The sequence below is a fragment of the Lemur catta genome, chromosome 10, assembly GCF_020740605.2.
Source record: "Lemur catta isolate mLemCat1 chromosome 10, mLemCat1.pri, whole genome shotgun sequence".
Classification (NCBI taxonomy): Eukaryota; Metazoa; Chordata; class Mammalia; order Primates; family Lemuridae; genus Lemur; species Lemur catta.
The window spans coordinates 68,883,481-68,903,700 of record NC_059137.1 but is presented as its reverse complement, the minus strand read 5'-3'; the positions used below and the strand labels follow the sequence as shown (position 1 = coordinate 68,903,700).

The following is a 20,220-nucleotide window of genomic DNA, read 5'->3' as shown; positions in this document are numbered from 1 at the left end:
TTACCATTCTGGAAAACAATTTGGCAGTTTCTTAGAAAGACTAAACGTGCAATTACTAGCAAACAAACAAGAGGAGTTTTTACTGATGTTGTCATTTCATCTTTATACTAGCTCATGAAATATAGCCGATGTCAAATTGTCATAATGCTAGTGCAATAAATTCTTATTATACAGAGATACTCTCTCAATAATCTGTAATTAGACAATGTGGAGTTCATTTTCTAAATGTGTAAATATTTTCTTCAATTCAGTCACTAAATAATTGTAATTTAGAATTCAAGCTCCTGTTTCTTGATGTCAAATTAAGCCACGAGTTACACATAAAAGAAAATCAAAACAGAAGAGCCAATGACACACAAATTGTCTTATAACATTTATTTTCAGCTACATAGACATCTTCCTCAAGTAATGTTACTAGAACAACTTGTTTATGGGGTTTTATGGTTTGGGGTAAACATGTTTTTTATAAAAACTAGCTTATCTCTATTATACAGAGTTGTGATATAAAAATGATTTATAGGCTGCATTTTTCAGAAATCAGGTAGCTAGACTGTAATCCTGCTGAAGAAACTTTCCTATTAAGCCTATGTTATAGAAAAAAGGGTATAATTAAAATAATTAAAATGTCTTCTAATCATAATGCTTGAGACCATGAAAGGAATGTTTAGTTTCCTCCACAAAGAGCCACCAGGATTTTTTCATAATCTCCCTTGGTTTCATCCTGTTGATTCAAAAATAGAGTATACTTAATATTATTCAAAACCATAATCAATATAAGATTTTTTAAATTATAGAAGAATTATTTTACTTGTAGGCTTAGCTGTAGATGAGAACATACATTACAGTGCATCAATTTCCTGGGATCTTTGATAAACATGCCATTCATTTAATTAAATAATATATAGAGCAGATAACTGATATTTCTTGATTACTGTATAAAATTCAGTGACTTTAAAGATTCTGACTACAAATTTCTCTGAATTAGTCTCATATTAATTGCATTCTTTCTAAGAATGAAATATCACACAGAATTGAATAAGTATAATAGGATCTTGTATCATACATGAGGAAATGCCTGATTCACTAATAAGAAAGTTATAGGTTTGTGATTTTTCTCGCTTTTAGTGAGAATATCCAATATAAATAAGAAGTTGAATTTAAGTAGTTATCTTTCAATTCACTCAAAACACTTGACTTTTCTTTCTGTCTCATTTTTCAACATTCTAATGAGATAACTTGAATATAATTTTAAACAATTTGCACATGATAAAATTAAGATAAATATTTAGAATAATGTTTCTAACCTTCTGGTCAATATCCATTATGAAATAAACCATAATATCTATCCACACTAGCAGAAACTCTAAAATATTTTGATTGATAAAATTTATGCATGGAAAACCAAACATTTCCATGACTTTGGTTGAAAAAATGTATCTAGTAGCTTGGTAGAGAACTCACTAGTAGATTTCACCAGTGAAAGCTCAATTTACTTATGAAGTATGTACCCTAATCTACTGAATTCATCTTACATATAAAATTTACAGATACTGTATGTCAGCTCTTCTCTTTGAAGATATTGTAAATAGAACTTTCATTTATGGGGATGGCATTATGAAAATCACAACATACCAGAATGGCTTGGCAAAGAGAGATACCATACATCTTCTGATAGTATGCTTTGATATCGTTCATGTCAATTTCAGAACGGGAAACCATAATCCTGATCAATTCCTTATGACGAGTTCCAACACCCTGGCCAAAATAAATGATAGTAAAGGTTTCATATTCAGAAAATACTCTCATTAAAGAATGTGGATTTGAAGGTGAAGGCCTTTTTACTCTTTCATGTAATTTCTGTAGAGAAACTATCTCCACATTCACACACACACATATTACACAAGTGGTGATAAAACAACAAGAAACAAGCTGCTACCTTAGCAGTAGGTACAGAGAGCTTTTATCATCTCCTAACTGGTCTCCTGCCATCCAGTCTTTCCTGACTATCCAATAATGACAAATAAATTGAACTTCCAAAACTGTAAATCTGATTATCTAATTCATCTATTTAAAACATTTTAATAGCCTTCTGTTGCTCTCAGGATAAAAACAAATCATTTGATCAGGGCTTACCATGTCCTGCCTAATTTTATATTCTCTTCCACTGTACACCATCACTCTAATTATTCTTGTTGCCTTAAAAGTGTCCTGTTACCTTTGGCGTCAAGCCTGTGTACCTGTTGCTTCCTCCTCTTGGCCCACCATTGCTTTATGACCCATTTCTTCTACCGTCACCCTCACCTGGCTCATTTCTACTCAGACTTAGCTGTGAGCAAGGCTACATTGATTTCCAAAGTCTGGAGCACATACCCCTCTTTGCTCTTTCACAGTACCAGGTATTCATCATTAACCAACTAAATACCACACTAGACAACAGCAGTATGAGGCAGTAACTCTGCTAACCACTACATAACAGTACTTAGCATGCTTATCAGTTTATAGAGGTCCCTTAATATTATTTGAATAGTTAGACCTCTCTTTCTGTAAAAACCTTTTTGTTCTGGAGTTGCAAACATAAAACAAAGATAACTTTATAAGTATTCATTTTGGGGCTCAAAATACAAATATAGAAGTGGTATCCTGTATAATACCATGGGTGTTAGACAGTAAAGTTAAAGTGAAATAGTTGAAGATGTATCTCAAATATATCTTAATAACAATGTCTACTTCTCTAGTCATGCAATGACATTTTAAAAGATTTAACTATTATTCCACGGCATGAAAGACAGAATGATAATAAAAACAAGTGAAACTCAGAAAGTGGAAGATTATAAAACAACCTTAGCGGAAGTAGGCTAGTAAAATCACACATTAAAAGAGAAAGTATGTCACCCTTCCTGTGGTGACTCAGGTTTTAAGCAAATCACAAGTAAGCCATAAATCACATAAAGGCTCACTTTATAACTCACTTATAAAATAAAATGCACACAATATAACAGAAGTGTATTCTAATAAGGTTGTGTATTACCTCTTGCATAGAATAGAACAATGATGTTCTTTAATGGGAAGATATTAAATGTGTGATTCTCAATCAATACAAAATTTTCTGTTCTCTCTACAAATAATTCTTCCCATAAGCAAAGCATATAAGTAGCATGGTACCTACCTTCATAGCATGATGAAGCTTCTCAGCAAAGAAAGCTGGTTTGCTTGTGGCACACTTCACTGTAAGAAATTTTAGAAAAGCAAATTTTAGTTTACATATTCACCACAAAAGAAGAAAGATGCACATGAAAGAAACAGGAAATATAGAGTTTTGCCAACAGGATTCTATCTCCCATCACTATTCCTTTCCCTCCTCCTTCCAATACGGACATTTGGATTATGAGAAGATATTTGTGACTCTCTATATGGTGGTTTTGAATATTCTTTCCCCTCACAACCATCACCAATTTCCTGTTACCTTAAATCCATCCCAACTCCACCTTCAATAGTCAGTGCTATCCTGAATATATCACCCTTGGAAATGGGAAAACCAGTAGGTGTTAAAAGTTATACAAATAAATACTTTCTTCATGTTGTAATAAGAACATTAAAAAAACTACCCTGGGATAGGACAGACTTACATAAAAAGCAGCCGTCATATAAAATTCTAACACATGTCAATCTGTGGGGTTCTTTATCTTGTTACTCAAAGTGGGATCCATGGCACCAACTGGGAACTTATTAGAAATGCAGAACCCAGGCCCCACCCCAGAACTACTGAATCAGAATTTGCACTTTAGCAAGATTTCTAGGGGATTCATGTGCATGGTAATGTTTGAGAAACACTATTTGAGAACATACATTCCCCAACTTTGATGGTAGTCTGAATAACCTGGGAAATCTTTAAAAAGTATAGATTTTCAGAAGCCAGCCTGGACCTACTGAATCAGAGAATCTCCTGGACTTGCCCCAAATCATAAAATTAACAAGTGGCAGACCAGTACCTGAAGTTACATTTGTCTAATTTCAAATCCCATGCTCTTATAATGACCATTCTGAATCGCCTCTGTGGTATGCCCAGCTTGGCATAAGTAGGTACTCAATAACTATATTCCTCCTCTCCATATTTTTAAAAAGGGGACTATATCTGTTGTTATAAAGAAGGTTATCATACTTCTTTGCCGATCTTACATGTTGTTTGTACCTGAAACATAGATCCACTATCTCTGATGGCTTGTTTTGCTTTCATATATTATATATATATGTGTGTGTATATATATATATATGGGGCAGCATTGAAAACACAATTTCTAGTTAAAAAACTCTTGCAGCTCCAAGACTACATACCAATGTCTGTGAGGCATTTCTCAATGTCACCTTTCATCTCCAGGTCCAGAACTTTGTTCATGTCATGCTTACTGTACTTGGTATATTTCTGAAACACTGAATATTAAATTTAAAATGAGAGACATATAAAACATTCTATTCTTTAGCAAGCTTTAGCAAAATTTGGGCAACTGACTCAAATAATTCCTTGGAATAATAACTTCAGTTATACTTTTTAAAGCTATTTATACAACTAAGCGTAATATGGATACTTCATCTTCTCCTAGGAAGGTAACTCATGTGGCCATTTTGGTGTTCCTGTGCACTTTGGGAAAATGTTTGCAAGTGTTGTCGACAGTTACTAGAAATGGCATGTGATTAACACCCATAGCACATACTACAGCAGTGCTAAGTGCCATAGCAAATAGATCTTCTCTTATATAAAGATCTGTGCAGTAAATTTATCATAAATTTAGCATTAGACATCAGTGTACTATTATACAATAGTGGACTTTAGGTAATCATCATGACTTTTGCTTTGCTTTTCCTTCCAAGAGGCTCAGAGCTAAATATTGTGGTCAAACGTCAGAACACTTGAATTTTTTTTGTTTTGTTTTTGTGTTTTTGTTCTGGAGTACCTATACACTCTTTGCTTTATTTAGCTCTGACTTTGTTTGTTTTTCTTCCTTGTAATTTCATTTGTTCTGTCATATGTGTCTCTTTTTACATCTATTCCAAATCCTTTGGAGGAATAAAAACAGTGAAAATAATGAAACTATGTCCCACACGCCAACACACAAAATGTGTTTCAAAATTTATAAAATGATGGCCCTATGCAGTTAGACAAATGGGCAAATAACAGTAATGTGTCAGGAGTACTACACCATTTGATGTAAGAGTAACACTGATAAAAACTTCTCTTTTCCCTTTCTCTTATTTGTCCTTGAAAAAGAAAATTCCATCTTCTATAAACAGATTCTAGAAAAAAAAATTTTGGGGGTTACCTCTGCGAAGATGGGGATAGCTCCTGGTGGTAAGAATGGTAACGAACACGTTCACATCTGTCCCCTTCCTCCTTTCTCCTGCTTCATATAAGGCCTGTCAATGAACATAAAAATAAACACTTGATTAACTGTTGAAATGATATCTGCACAAGAATGTTAGATCTTGTCAAAGATTTTTTAGGCAGCTCTTCTGTGCCCAATACAACCAGAGTAGGCAACAATAAGATTACAAGTTCTTTAAAGATAGGGACCTTATTTTGTTTGTCAAGTATCTTCCAAGGTATCTCTCAAGGTGCCTTGTAAACACTGGAGACTGAATATGTGTTTGCAAAATAAATGTTTGCAGAATTAAATTGCTTTAAGATTATGCTATATATAAAAACAACTCCAAGAGAATCTCTAAAAAAAGATTTTTTACTCTTTATTGTTTAAAGTAAGTATCAGCAAATGATACTAATATATCAATAATTCAACCATAAACTAGATCTTGCATTTTGATGTTAGAATTTCTGGATTCAAATTCTAACTTGCAACTTCCAAACCATGTAATCTTAGACAAATAATTTAACCTTGCTAAACTACAGATTTTTCTCTTTTGTAAATGAGCAGGATAATCCCTGGCCTAATGTTGCAAGCATGCTCTGTTAACTTTGAAATGTTAATTACTACCTTCCTCTTGGGTCACACTAATCTTTATAGCCTCCATAGATATATATGTCTTACAATGGAAAGCAAATTCAGAAATGTCACAAGTAAATACATTTCATTATGGGCAATTATTCAAATGTTAATTCTTATTCTTTAATATGTTTGCACAATTTCTATTAAAATGATCTAACTTCCAATGTATATAAAATGTCATTTTGGACTTTTCAAGCAAATTGATCTGATATAAATGCATTTATTCAACAAAACATTAATAAATGCCTATTATATGCATGATAATACACTGGTATAGTGAAGTGGATAGTGGTGGACAAATAAATTTCCATCCTTACTGAATCATTGTGATGAATTTATCCAGAAAATACTGTTCTATGAGGAAGACATAGTGCAAATAATAGTTGTCTGGTTTTTTTGTTAATAAAAATTCCAGGCCAAGTGTGGTGGCTCACACCTGTAATCCTAGCACTCTGAAAGGCCAATGTAGGAAGATTGCTTGAGCTCAGGAGTTCAAGACCAGCCTGAGCAAGAGTGAGACCCTGTCTCTACTAAAAATAGAAAAATTAGCCAGCATTGTGGTGCACGCTTATACTACCAGCTATTCGGGAGGCTGAGGCAAGAGGATTGCTTGAGCCCAGGAGTTTGAGGTTATAGTGAGCTACAATAATTGTACCCAGAGCGACAGAGTGAGACTCTGTCAAAAAAAAAAAAAAAAATTAAAAAAGAAAAGAAAAATAAAGAAATTCCAGGCCTTAAAATGGCATGATTTTTCCGATGTTGATAATGGATTGGTATATCAGTAACCAGCAAACTTACTGAGACTACATAAAACAATGTATTTAAATGTGTTCTTATAATTTATATTACTATAATACTATTACAATAATATTTTTACAATATAAATTGATATCTATAAACCATTCCAGTGTTCACTATTAATAGAATGTTAGCTGTGCTCATTCTTTCCAATGCACTTCATAAAAAAATTACTTTTCCCTTTCTTATACCTGGTAAAATGAAAATTCAGAGTTTTTTCAACAAAACAATTCTTCAGAATGACAAACCAAATTCTCATGGTTCTTTTTTAATCCTCTCCGGTTTTATGATTAATGAGAGCCATTGAAAATTTGAAGACTATGTTTTTCTCTCTTGGGCTACAGGAAGGTGTGCCTCATTCAGGGAATGAACATTAAGGAGCCATTAAGGAGTCTCTCAGAAGATCTTAGATTTGCTTTCACATGGAGGGTACCAAGTGGTAACTCCACCCAGGGTAGAAAGATGGACTGCAGTAATATTTTGTTAGCACTTGCTTACCCTGGCATCTGAATCAGCCAAGTCTTCATTCACACCAAGATCCTCACTTCGGTCACCCTGAAAGAAATCCCATCTATTGTAAGCTTTTCTCTAGCAGGTAATCACATGATTTACTTAATTCCCTTAAAGTCAAATATATAATATTCTTTGAGAAAAAGAGAGTCAATTATACATATCTAGAGAGAGCTCACATTCAAGATTTTACTTGCAATGGTTTGCATGTTTGCCCCCTCTAGATCTCATGTTGAAATTGGATCCCCAGTGTTGAAAGTGGGACCCAGTGGGAAGTGTTTGGGTTGTGGGGTGAATCCTTCATGAATGGATTTATGCCCTCCCTCCAGATGAGTGAGTTCTCACTCTGTTCGTTCCCACAAGAGCGTGTTGTTCAGAAGAGCCTGGCACCTCCCCCATCTTTCTCTTGCTTTCTCTCATGCCTTATGATCTCTGCACAGGCTCCTGCCCTTCACCTTCTGCTACAAGTGGAAGCAGCCTGTGGCCCTCATGAGATGTGGATGCCCAATCTTGAACACCCCAGCCATCAGAATCATGATCCAAATGAACCTTTTTTCTTTATAAATTTTCCAGCCACAAGTATTCCTCTATAGCAACATAAAACAAAGACATTGCCCCTCATAAAAGAAGAGGCATTTCCTAAAGTCTTTGAGTTGTACCTTAGCAAGAGAAAGCAAAGCCTTCTGGAAATCTCCAGATGTGTCTGAGGTTATATCTTTGGCCAGATCTCTCTTCAGTTCTGAAAAAAAAAAGAAAAATAGATTTTACAGCAAACTAGTGATAAATAATGATGAAAATAATAACATCTGACACTCTATATTGGTTTACAATTCACAATGTCACAATGTTCAATGACTTATGGAACACATTTCAAAATATTATCATTTTTAAAGAAAAATTAGAGAAATGAGCACAGGTGAATTTTCTACAGGGCAATGGGAGAAATTTAGATGATACTGTGAATGAAAACTCATAATCATAAGGCTTTTGCTAATATGATAAATTGCATAATAAATTACCAAATAATTAATTCTGAAATACAACATGCCAGAATTTAAGCAATAGGATGAATAAAACAATTGTTTAAAAGAATAAAACAGAGGTATTTGCTTGAACACAAATTATTTATTTACCTTAATAACTATAAGTATCTTATATGTAATATAGTTCAATGATAGATGTGTATGTGTGTGTATGTGAGTCTCTAACACTCCTACTTAGCTATGTAAAATAATGCAATAATATAAAAAAGTTAACTGAATTTATAATCGACCAGTGCTATGGATATTTGGCCTAGCCAAGTCTGATTTTGAAATTTGACCCCCAGTGTTGGAGGTAGGCCCTGGTGGGAGGTGTTTGAATCATGGGAGAGAATGCTTCACGCATGGCCTGGTGCCATTCTTGCAGGAGTGAGCTCTCACTTGTAGTTCCCAAGAGAAGTGGTTATTGGAAAGAGCCTGGCACCTCCTCTGCTCTCTCTCTCTTGCTTTCTCTCTCTTGCCGTGTGACCTCTGCACACACCTGCTCCTGTTTGCTTTCTGCCATGGCTGAGAGCAGTCTGAGGCCCTTACCAGAAGCAGATGCCGGGGCCATGCTTCTTGAACAGTACTTCTGGAGAACCGTGAGCCACATAAACCTCTTTTCTTTATAAATTACCCAGCCTCGGGTATTCTTTTGTAACAACACAAATAGACTAAGACAACTTTAAACAGGGGAATTTAATAAGCTATCACTAGACTATATCTTGATATAATGAAGAAATATGGACATTTACTTTTGTAAATGATGTTCTATCAAACAGAAAACCAATAATAATGCCCCTTTTGATTATTATCACTGATATGATTCTAAGATAAACACTGATAATGAAATAAGAATTGCAGAAAATGAGGTTAAAAATCTTCTTTATTTTGATTCCTTTACTAAATTACTCTGAAAACAATATATATTCTCCAGGTTTGGCATGAGAATCAAGTGGAAAGATCCTCCATGGTGCCATATATTGAGTTGGGAAAGCAAACAGGCCAGTGTGGCTCAGGGAAATTAGAGAATAAAAATGGTAAAAGACTCGCAATTACCCTCTTGTCAGTGTTGAGCATATTATTTAAATGAGATGTTTCACTGAATAGATAAAATGAGCCATGTTTTGTCTTTCCTCCCATGGATCTTACTAGAGATAAAGAGTGAGTCCTTCATGTTCATAATGGTGAAGTTGAGGTTTCCAACAGAGAATTATAAGCACCTAATTTTTTATGTTTTCAAGGACAAACAAAGACAATTTTGTCTGGAGATTTTTTTTTGTTATATACTCTTTTCAAAATAAAAGACAATGGAACATTTTTATGAAATAAATTTTAAAATAATAGGAAATGTTTTTAGAAAAATTCTTTAAATTCAATGCTCTGAATTGAGGTTTCCATTACAAAAATATGTAGCCATTTGTCCTAGAAGAATATTTTCTATTAAAGTTAAAGCTTGATGAGGATTGGGACATAATTTCCCTTGTTGGCACCTTGGCAATTTGAATATCCCCTAGTAACAGTGTGTGCACTAAATAGACATGTGCCAACCAATAAACATTTTAATATGTAGGAATGCCAAAGCCCCCATAATTAACATCCACATTCAATTTTAAGAAAGTATGTCAAATTTCCTCTCCAACTGAGCCACTTGTACTGTTGGATATTACAACTTACCCTCTCTGTAGACTCTATTAATTTCTCTGATTTCTTTGTTATTTCTTGATGCCAAAATTTCAATCAGAGTATCTTCATCAGTTCCAAGGCCCTGCATTGAAAGAGAAGAAAAGAAGAAATGAAGAAAAATCTTCACTCAAGAGGATCAACTAGTTTTTGTGTCCCCAAATTTGTTTGAATCTGTCATTTAGTATATTTCACCTATAATATTTAATAATCGCAATAAACTCTATTATCATATATTGTTCTAAAAATGGGTTTATAGCCAATATTTGCAGTAAAGATATAAAAATGCAGATGGATGATTCATACAGTGACATGATAAGGACAGTGCTATGTTTTCATGCATTTATTAATTAATTCATTGAATTATTGGTTCATTCATTCTTTGAATTTCCACTGACAGGCACTGTACTGACTTTGAAGATACCACAGTAGACATAAGCAACTTGCCCTATACATTCCCTTGAGGAGAAGAGTTTTGCTTAAATCAGGTGATTTACCTTCATGGCAGCACGGAGTTCATCAGCATCAAACCGTGCTGGAGTTTTTAGCAGAGCTAAAGCAACTTCCTCAAGGTGACCCGTAAGGGCTTTCTTCAGAGCTTCATCCAGGGGCTGTACAAAAAAGAACAGAACCAGGCCTACTAATAAGTAATGTGCTAGGTTATACAACATGGTATTACCTGAATTTTTAGGTCATTTTACCACTGATCATTAAACCCAACCATCTTCTAGAGCTTTTTCCCTTCACATATAAAAGTATACCAGATATTTAAGAATGTTATCTTAATCTTTTAGATCTAGAGGAAATAGAATAAAATTTAGTGAATTCATTGATAACTTCCTAAAGGATAGGGTTATCTTTTATAGAAGGGAAAAAACAAAGATCAAAACACAGGGAGGGGGGATGCGTGTTAACAGAAAACAGTAGTAAAATTACTTTTAAAATAATATATTAATAATGTTTCCAATCTTTGAGGTTTACACTTATCAAATAAGCAGTGTAATAAGACATTGACATTATATAGTTTTCTAATTGCACTGCTTAAAAAAAAAACAACTACCCATATTTGGTATAAAAGATACAGTACTTATTTTTAAAGTTGAATTATATATAAACTTTATATTTAGGCATTAAAAAGCTCAGTTTAAATTTTAGCAGAAGATACATTTCAATCAGAACATATTCTTTATTGCCAATAGCAGTCTTGATGTTTATGTTCAAATCAAAGATTTGTTTCCAGAATACCACATCTGCAAAGAACTTATGCCAAGACAACCAATGTATGAAACTAGTAAATTTGGTAAAATTGATTCAATTACAACAAAGTGGATAAATACTGCAATCCCAGTCTTAGGTGTAATGGGAAAACAGTGGTTATAAACTGAAAGAATTAGATAACTGTGCTTCAGAATCCATGTTTAAGCATAAATATGACTGAAATTAAGTATTTAAATTTACCACCCTAACCTACCTTTCCTTTTTCCTGGAGATATGCTGCTTTGATCTGTTGACGCTGTGCATTGTTTCTCTTAGTTAATATGTCAATGATGGTTGCTTCATCCACACCTAGAAATAAAAGGACACTAGCTTTTAATATCAATTTTCTTTATTAGTTATTGATGTAAAAAGATTCATTATTGAGATGCTCCAAATGAACTTCTTAATAAGCTAAGAAATATATTTAATAAATTATTTTAGCCTAGGAAATAGATGCTATACTACATATCAAAGAAACACTTAGGATGATATTTCATTTATTTGAATGAGAAATGAAGAGGCAATTAACTTTTCCTGGCCTTCAGTGTTGCAGTGTTTGATCCTAATGCAAACTCTAAATGTGAGCAGTGATGTTGATTTCAGCACTGAGTTTCTGCTAGAAATGAGCTGATAAGGATGCCTGTTGTAGTAACAGAGATGCCATTTATTTGACCAAAATTTTCTGAGTGCTGAGGAGGGAAATATATTTTCATTTGACAAAAAAAAAAAAAAAAAATCTTTTTATCTTCAAAATGAAACAGACTCTTTCCATTGCTCACATCTGGTTTTTACTTTTTACTTCCTCTTTTAATTCTGGGATCATGTCTGATTTTTGATAACCATTCAAATAGCCATTCTGAAGTGTCCAAGAGGTATCTGTTTTGAAGAAACACAATTACCTTTAACTGTTATGGCTTTGTGCAACGCAGCAACATCTGCAGATGGATCGAAGGCAGGATAGGGGCTCACTGCTGACCCAGGACCACCTTTGGATGATTTCACAGTTGTCTATGGATCAGAGAGAAAGAAATTAATGTCCACTCATGGATAGCAATTTCTATTTTAATACTGTAATATTTGAATCATTTTATTATCACTCTACTTACAACGTATTCCTGCTCTACGTTGTCAATAAACCAGGCCTGCTTGAGGAATTCTGATACCATTGCCATTTTTACAGAAGTGTCTGGAAAGAAAATTAGTAGATGTTTTACAAAACTAATGCACCCTCCACAAACATCCCCCACTTACACACACAGGACACAGCATTATAAAACAGCTTTGCCCTTACTTTCCAGGGTTACATTTAGAAGCATAAAGAACTGCAAGACGTAAGTTTTTTAAAAGGAATGTCTTACCCCTGAAAAGAAACACAGAGCCTCCGCTCAGAAATTGAGCTCTTTCTTGGCATATTCAGTCCTAAACTTTAGGGATCAGACAACAACTACTGGAAGTAAACACATAGGCTAAAGAGAGGAGCTGGTGTTCCTTCACTTCATTGTTCTAAATTTACAGACCACCAACTATATGCAAAGCCCTGAGGGTACAAAAACAGTGAATTATCATCCTTTGGCTTGGGAACTCAGAGCTAGTGTGTGCTCTTCAGAGAAAACACAAAAGCTAAGGAAACTTCTTAGAGGAGGCCCAGGCTAAGGGAAGCCTCCCTTGAAATGAGTCAAGGTTAAGCTGGTGGAAAAGTTAAAAAAACAAAATGGAGAGAAGTTTGTCATATTTGAGAAGCTGAAAGGAGTTTGCTGGAGCAAGAGATGTTGGCAGAAGCTGGAACCTTTGGGAAAACATTAATGGCTTTTTAAAAAGAAAGCAGCATGATTTGATTTCCATTTCAGAACGATCATTCCTGCTGTATCATGGAGAATTGCTAAGAGATAGGCAAGATGGAAGATTAGAGCCCATTCAGCAGCCATTACAGAATCTATGCAGCATTAATGAGGGCCTGAAGAAAAGTAATGGCTAGAGAAAAAGCATAACGTTTGTCTATGTAGGTAAAATAGTTGCTGACAATCTGCAGGAGGGATTCAGATTCAAAACTTTATCTGTAAAATGGTATCTGGGTAATAGCTCTCCCCAGATAATTCAGTTTCTTTTTCTATTTCTTAGTATAAAATTATTTCAGCACTTGGAGTAATTTCTATTCTCACATTTCTTCCTATTTGAGCTGTCTAAATACTAGTCCTACATGTTTTTCTACCCAACACCCAAAAAAAAAATGGGAAAAGGATAATTTGATACCAGGTTTTTTGTTCTAACAGGAAGCATTGGGGTGAAATTGTAATATGTATACCCTTTTGGCAAACTCTATCTTAAAGGAAATTTCTTAAGTTGGTTTGACAATATTTTTATTTAATGAGACACATATATTTTTAAAACCTGGAGTATATTAAAAATTAATGTGTTGTCTGTTTTCTACAGACACACACACACACACACACACACACACACACACAGCCATCAATGATCCTTTTTATCTGGGGATGTGTTGCTCCGAGCCTGTATTCGAGATCCACACAGATTTCTCCCTCCATATCCTTTTGTTTCATGCCTCTACTGTCATGAATACTTGTGAGGGAGGTTGGAAAGATAATGTTGCGGTTTTAAATTCTTGATGGGAACCTAAATGACTCACGAGGAGGAGGAGTAAAACCCATAACCTGATTCCTTAGCAACATGTTCAGACAAAGTGTCTCAGTTCACACCTGCTTAAAAATAACTGCAGTTCCAAGCAATAAGGTTAAATGCATGAGGTAAACTATAGCCAAAGCAGAAACTATCTCCACTTAATTATCACAGGGATTGTTCAAATTACTATTCTGTCATCTGTAAGAAGAACCAATATTTTGAGCATTCATTTGAAGTAATCTCTCTCCCTCCAGTAATGGATAAATTTAAAGTTGTTTTCCTGAGGTAAAGTTATGATGTGCAATTTTGCACAAAGTTTTATTTCCCATTAGGGTCTGATCTGGTGGAACTGCTGTTGCCACATGGAGTTTCATATTCCAGCTGCTTAATTGCTACATCCAAAACTTCAAAGCAATTCTGGCAAAGTTTCAGGTATTCAAAATTGCCATTTTCATCATCTCATTCATGCCCTCGATAAGTAGAATCTTCAAAATGAGTGATATAATGGATCACTTGGCAAAATACTACTGCCTCACTTATAAAAACATGCTGAATAATTAATTTCACTGTTTTCAATTAGAAAAGAAAAACTTCAAACGAGAGCAAAGCAAAGACTAAAGATATTGCCAAATATAATATTAAACATGAGTCCTACAACTTCAAAACAAAGTTTAGGAAAACTTTTCTGTACTTCACTAGTGTTTTAGTTCTAAAAACCGCTTGTATAATGATTAATTTCTTTAAAAAAAAAAAAACCTGAGAAAGCCTAGGGTAATAATGATATTGTTATATTAATTATGTAACACAAAATAACAAAAAATAAGGAAGTTGAGCCATTTATTTGACACAAGAGAGTGTTCTTTTCTAAGGCAGCTTTGTGACTTACATCTTCTGAGTTCCCGCATTTTACTCTGAATTATCTGGATGGCCTAAAAGGATAGTCTGGTAAGGAAAAGCAGCCAATATAGAACCTTCCTCAGGAAATCAATTAGAGGAAAATGGACTTGGAATTCAGCCAGATTCACCACTAACTCTTAGCAAAGTTTAACGACACAAGCATCGTGGCAGGATGTAAGAAATTGCTCTAAAGGAAACAGATTTTATCATGTCTTGCTAGTTAAGTGCCCAAAACTAACTGCACGTATTAGCAGAACTGCTGAATAGTTGTAACACATACCACAGCAAAAAAATATTTTGGACAAATTTTATTGCTAAACCATTCTGACTGTTTAATATCTACACTCGGCAGGAAAACCAGCCTAACAAAGTGAGTACACAAAAGGTTTTCTTTTCTTCCGACTTTTTCTTGTAATGGTTAAAGCTTGCACTAGGTTTTTAGGAGCCTATTCCTTTCACTTATTTTAGCTCAATATAGATTGCAACTATCTATCACTGAGCTCTAAAATCAAGTTTATCTCAGTGCTTATCATCAGCTAATTTGAAGATGAAATTAATTAGACATTTATAAATAGGCTGGCATATGGAAATTAACAATATTCCACATTTCTTTTAATTAATTATCTTTTTAGAAACATGCATTGCCTACCGGTCTCAGTTTATCTGTGAATTCAATGTGTGGCTTTCTAAAGATTTACAGTTTTTGTGTATTTATGTGTCTTAAGAGAGCCCTCTTTAATTTTTCCATCTCTGTCAGCCTTATGAAAGGCTCCTTCCAGAATTTGCAACAGAGGAAGCTGAGTTCTATAGTTTATTATACCTTCCAATTAAAATCTAGAACTATGGGAGTTTTACAATTATGGTAGCAGCAACTACTAGCCCTTGCGCAGAACAACAGCCTTATCGTCATCATGCCCCTTTTCCATTTGGAAAAACTGAGTGTAACTTTTACGCAGTCTCCCAGCTAGTAGTGGCAAGAATCAAGACAAATCCACGCCTTCTGATGCCAACGTATTACATAGTCTTTTAAACTAGTGACCAAAATGACAATGACAAGATCAATGTTATTTTTAACAACTTACAGTTGAGAATCACATTCATTAACAGTCAACCCATGAAGACTATGGCAGGTTTCACCCTAGCCCTAGGTAGTTTATTTTTAAATGCTTTGCCTTGTACATAGTTTTTCCTTAATATGCATTTCACAAGTCCTTCCCACACCTTCCCTTGTGGGAGTAGACAATTAGACTATACAATAATATGACTTATAAAGCAGCAATTTATGGGAGGTAGCCTCACTAATGTTTTGCTTCTAGGCTTTTGGACAGGGCGTTCCCGTTGCCCGAAATCCTAGTGTCTCCTCCACACTCACTTCTCATTGCCTCACTAATTGCTGCTTCTAAGTGAGGTCTCAGCATAGATCTCATCATATCTCCCAGAAAGCCTTCATTAGTTCCTCAGCACTGGATCTGGTGACCTTCCATGCTCTCCCACAGCACCCTGACTTTACCCCTACTCCAGCTCCATCATTCTGCAGTATCATTTGCTATTCCCATATTTCTATCCCCAGGAGCATTGCATGAGAACACTGCTAATATACTATTCATTGCATACCTTCAATCCCTGGTTAAATGTCTTGTATTTAGCATGTTAATAAGGATTATTGAATTAATAACTAGTGTATCATTGCTATTATCTTAGAAAATGTATCTGCACTAATTTAATAAACATCTTCAAGCCACAACTATGGGATATAAAAATAAGAATTTAACTGTTGCGGACCTTACTTTGATTCTCTTTCTCTGGTGATCTGACCTCAAGAAAACACTTAACTTCTCCAGAGGGTCTTCAGTTATAAAATAAAAATGTTGAAGTAAATAGTGTCTAAGATCCATTGCAACTGTGAAGTACCAATCTTAAATTTCACCTCAAGTCGATGAAGATGAAGAAAATTGGGATAATGGAGGAAGGCATTATATACATTAGATCTGTTCTGATCTTCCTGATAAAAATCTATTTGATTTTAAAGGAACAGGAAATAGTTAACTTCAAAAACTGTTTATGGTTTATAATAGGTACATTGATTTAGCTCTGATTTTAAATATGTCATAAATTAATCAGTCTAGAGAGAATGAAGAATAACCAGCTCAGCCAACTAATGTCATATACAGAACTCAACCTTTGTGGACCTTTTGGTTTAAAAAGTATTTAATAAGTGTGAAACTCTAACAGGTTCCTTAGTAATGTAAATTATTTTGTCAACAGCAGTCAAATATTGGCTGTCTGCCAGATGTGGTTGAGACTGGGCCTCGGGTGGTAAATAACTTCTGGGGAAGAGGCCATTGCAGAATTATGAAACCAGCATTTTACCACATTTGACTCATTTGCAATATGCCTTGTCTTACAGTTGCCAAAATATGTTCCTGTGGAAACAGGGGAACATTGCTTTTTTGAAGTCCACACAGACTTTCAGGCAAAATTAGACGAGAAAAAGTACATCTTCATTAGCTAGCATTAAACTTTAGAAATCAGTTTAATGTTTAATTAACATTTAAAAAGGACTAAGAGAAAAATCCTTGGAAGAACATTTGTAATGAACAATAATAGCCAGATATATGGTTATGGTTCATAATCTCTCACTTTTGCAAATGTATCCATCCAACACCAGTGAAAACTCTTCTGTAGATTTGTTTTGTGCTTTTCTAAGGAGTTTTATGGCCATTAGTCCATTCAACAATCAAGTAGAACAGTTTTTAGAGGGGCCCACTGGCATTCCCATGGGATAACATATCTGACATCATCCAGGAAATATTTCTTTTCCCTTTAGGTTTTCAAATAAGCACTTGCAAAGCCTGTCTATGACACAGAGCCTACAGGAAAAGGAATGCGGTCACACCCTCTTTAAATGAAACAAGTAATAAGCGGATCTTCTTATTTTAAACGGCATGAGTAAACATAACATTAATTTCAAAATGTTAATTAAAAGGGCATGATTACCACTATGAGGTCTGAATCTATTTAGCTTTCCTTACAGAGGAAAATAAATTCAGAAAGTCTTGCTATTTTGAAACAGTTCCTTGCCACCCACCTCTGCCACTTCTGTTTTCCTGGCACCCACAAGCACCCACCCTCCCATTCTGAGCTCCGTGTAAGACACACACAGCTCTTGGAAACTCACACTCCAAGGAGGAGGAAAGGAAAGGAAAAACACATTCTTTTAAGGCCACCAGAAGAAAAGCACATTCTTTCTTTCTTTTCCATGGTAACTCACCAACAGTACAATAAGCTAGTATTAAGCAAACTTACCATATTTTAAAAATTATATTTCTTTACTAAGTAAAACAAAACATTACAATTTGTAGATCCTAAAATATAAAATATTCAGTGTCTATTCTACAGAAAGATTTATCAAAGCATAATATATGCAACTAGACATAAATGCTATGGAAGCAGTAACATTTAACATAGTGATGAGAAAAGTTTTCAAAACAACCAAAACTAACTAAAAGGAAACCCCTGTCTTACCTGCGTTTCTACCTTCTTCCAGAGAACTAAAGAGAGATTCTTCTCTGAAGGTTTCACTGCAGCAGTGCCGGGACTTCTGATTTTATAGAAGTTGAAGGGAGGCCACACCTAGCAACCAGAAGTTAGTCATTGGCTGCCTTTTGTTTGAAGTACAAGGCTCAGCTTTGTCCAAAAACAAAGTGAAACAAGTCTTGCACAACTACTCATTAAACCAACTCAGCCTGTAGCACGAAGGAAAAGAAACGGAAGGACAGATTTTGCCCTCTCTTTATTTAGCACCTTTTTTCCCCCAGAGGTGATGAAATACAATAGATTTTCAAGTATAACTCACAAGGAGAAAAACCCATAACCTGATTCCTCTTCACTATCAGATTCTACACTACAGTAGCAGAAATAAATATGGAGTGAAAATGTAGCATACAGTAATTGCTTTTAACTATCTTTTTTTTTTCCCCCTTTCCTTCTCTTTCTTTAGTTTATGTTCTCTCTCTGTTTGTAAAGTCAGGAAAGCCGATGAATCATTGTCTTCTAGAAACAGCAAGAATGGTGAGTCATATCTCTGGAGTTGTAGTATGTGGCGTTTCACTCACACAAAGCATTTAACCCATGATGATCCCTTGTTATTAATGATAATATATTTTCTGTATTCTTTTATTTCCACAAATCTACTTGACACTATTATTGTGGGGGGAAGAAAATGCCAACAGATCATTCACAGTAATATTCCTATATGATTAGTGACTTTTCTTTTTATGTTTGGGAGTTTCACTTGCCTTTAGAGTTACATCTGGAGGTTAATTTTGGAAAAATGTTCTTTTAACTTTTTTCCCCTTAATTCTGCCACAAGTACCATGTTTATTGTTGCTCTTATAGGTTTGCTCATGCATTACAGATCCAAATATATAAAGCAATTCCACTCAGTTTATACTACTGGTAACAACAAAAACATTAAAACGAGACTCTCTCTATATATATACATATACATTTAGGTTTTTATATTTTATAAAAAGTACATGGATTTTTTTCTATATTTCACAAGAGTGTCATTGTGTGGGAATGTTCCAATATTTCCATTATCAGACTTAGGAATACAAATGCAAATAGAAAGAAGAGAAAAATAAAAAGATTTTGTATAATTATCTTGTCCCTTCTCAGCTGACAGTGTACATACTATGGTATTAGAAAGTTAGTCTACATCTATCAGGATCAGTTTGTAATAATCTCCATCAAATTAACTAGTTAGTAGATAATTAATTTTCAATACATACCTATGGTGGGTGGCAAAAACATAGATTGACATTTTCTTAAATATTTAGGTTAGATGGTTATCTTACTTCAGGTTATGTTGACTTCACTGAATTTAGCCTTGAGAATTTGGAATGTGTAACAAATACTGCAAATCTTTAAGACAGTATTTTTATTAATTTTTCTAAACCTGATATATAATTACCTATGATATCTATGAGAAATAGGGAGAAAAGAACAAACCACTAAAGTACAGCATAAACTGACCCATACTGCTGTGAGAGAGTTCACCTTTGTATATAGTTTAATGGAAACGTCATATAGTATTTTGTAAGGTTTCATGAAGAATAAAAATGAATCACTATTGAGGTTACCAGAACAAATTTCCCTTTCTTACATGGGGTGGGAAATTTCTTGCAGTACCTGTTTCCTAATAGTTGCTACTCCATTAATCTTTTCAATTTATAGCTCTAGTTCCTTGTTTCATTGTTCAACTAGTCTACAATGGCAAGAATCTATTCTTATCAAAGTTTATATATAACTGATTTTATTTAAAAGAAATTAATGTAGATAGGCCTTCCTGTAATGCCAATGATTTTATTGAATGTCGTAATGATCAAATTTTTAGCATTAACTTTGTACAAAATTTTGAG

At 34.4% G+C, this 20,220-nt stretch overlaps 1 protein-coding gene across 1 annotated transcript; it reads right to left on the bottom strand.

Annotated features, from left to right (window-relative positions):
- Nucleotides 1–360: 360 nt before the first annotated feature.
- Nucleotides 361–18,507, bottom strand: ANXA1 (annexin A1). The gene is made up of 13 exons (XM_045563062.1): nt 18,323–18,507; nt 12,370–12,449; nt 12,163–12,271; nt 11,478–11,572; nt 10,504–10,617; nt 10,001–10,091; nt 7,964–8,043; nt 7,293–7,349; nt 5,316–5,409; nt 4,333–4,428; nt 3,167–3,225; nt 1,633–1,755; nt 361–721 (listed from the first exon to the last, which is right to left on the bottom strand). Exons 2-13 carry the CDS (start codon nt 12,433–12,435, stop codon nt 665–667), a joined length of 1,041 nt encoding a protein of 346 aa, XP_045419018.1. The 5' UTR covers nt 12,436–12,449; nt 18,323–18,507; the 3' UTR covers nt 361–664.
- Nucleotides 18,508–20,220: the final 1,713 nt, after the last annotated feature.

Bases quoted from the DNA above. Each gene is read 5' to 3' on its own strand.
- ANXA1 (XM_045563062.1), bottom strand. From the start codon at position 12,435: ATGGCAATGGTATCAGAATTCCTCAAGCAGGCCTGGTTTATTGACAAC. The intron at 10,092-10,503 runs GTAAATCACCTG...CTTTCAATGCAG, and splicing joins AACTCCGTGCTGCCATGAAG to GGCCTTGGAACTGATGAAGA. The intron at 4,429-5,315 runs GTAACCCCCAAA...TTTAATATTCAG, and splicing joins CTATCCCCATCTTCGCAGAG to TGTTTCAGAAATATACCAAG.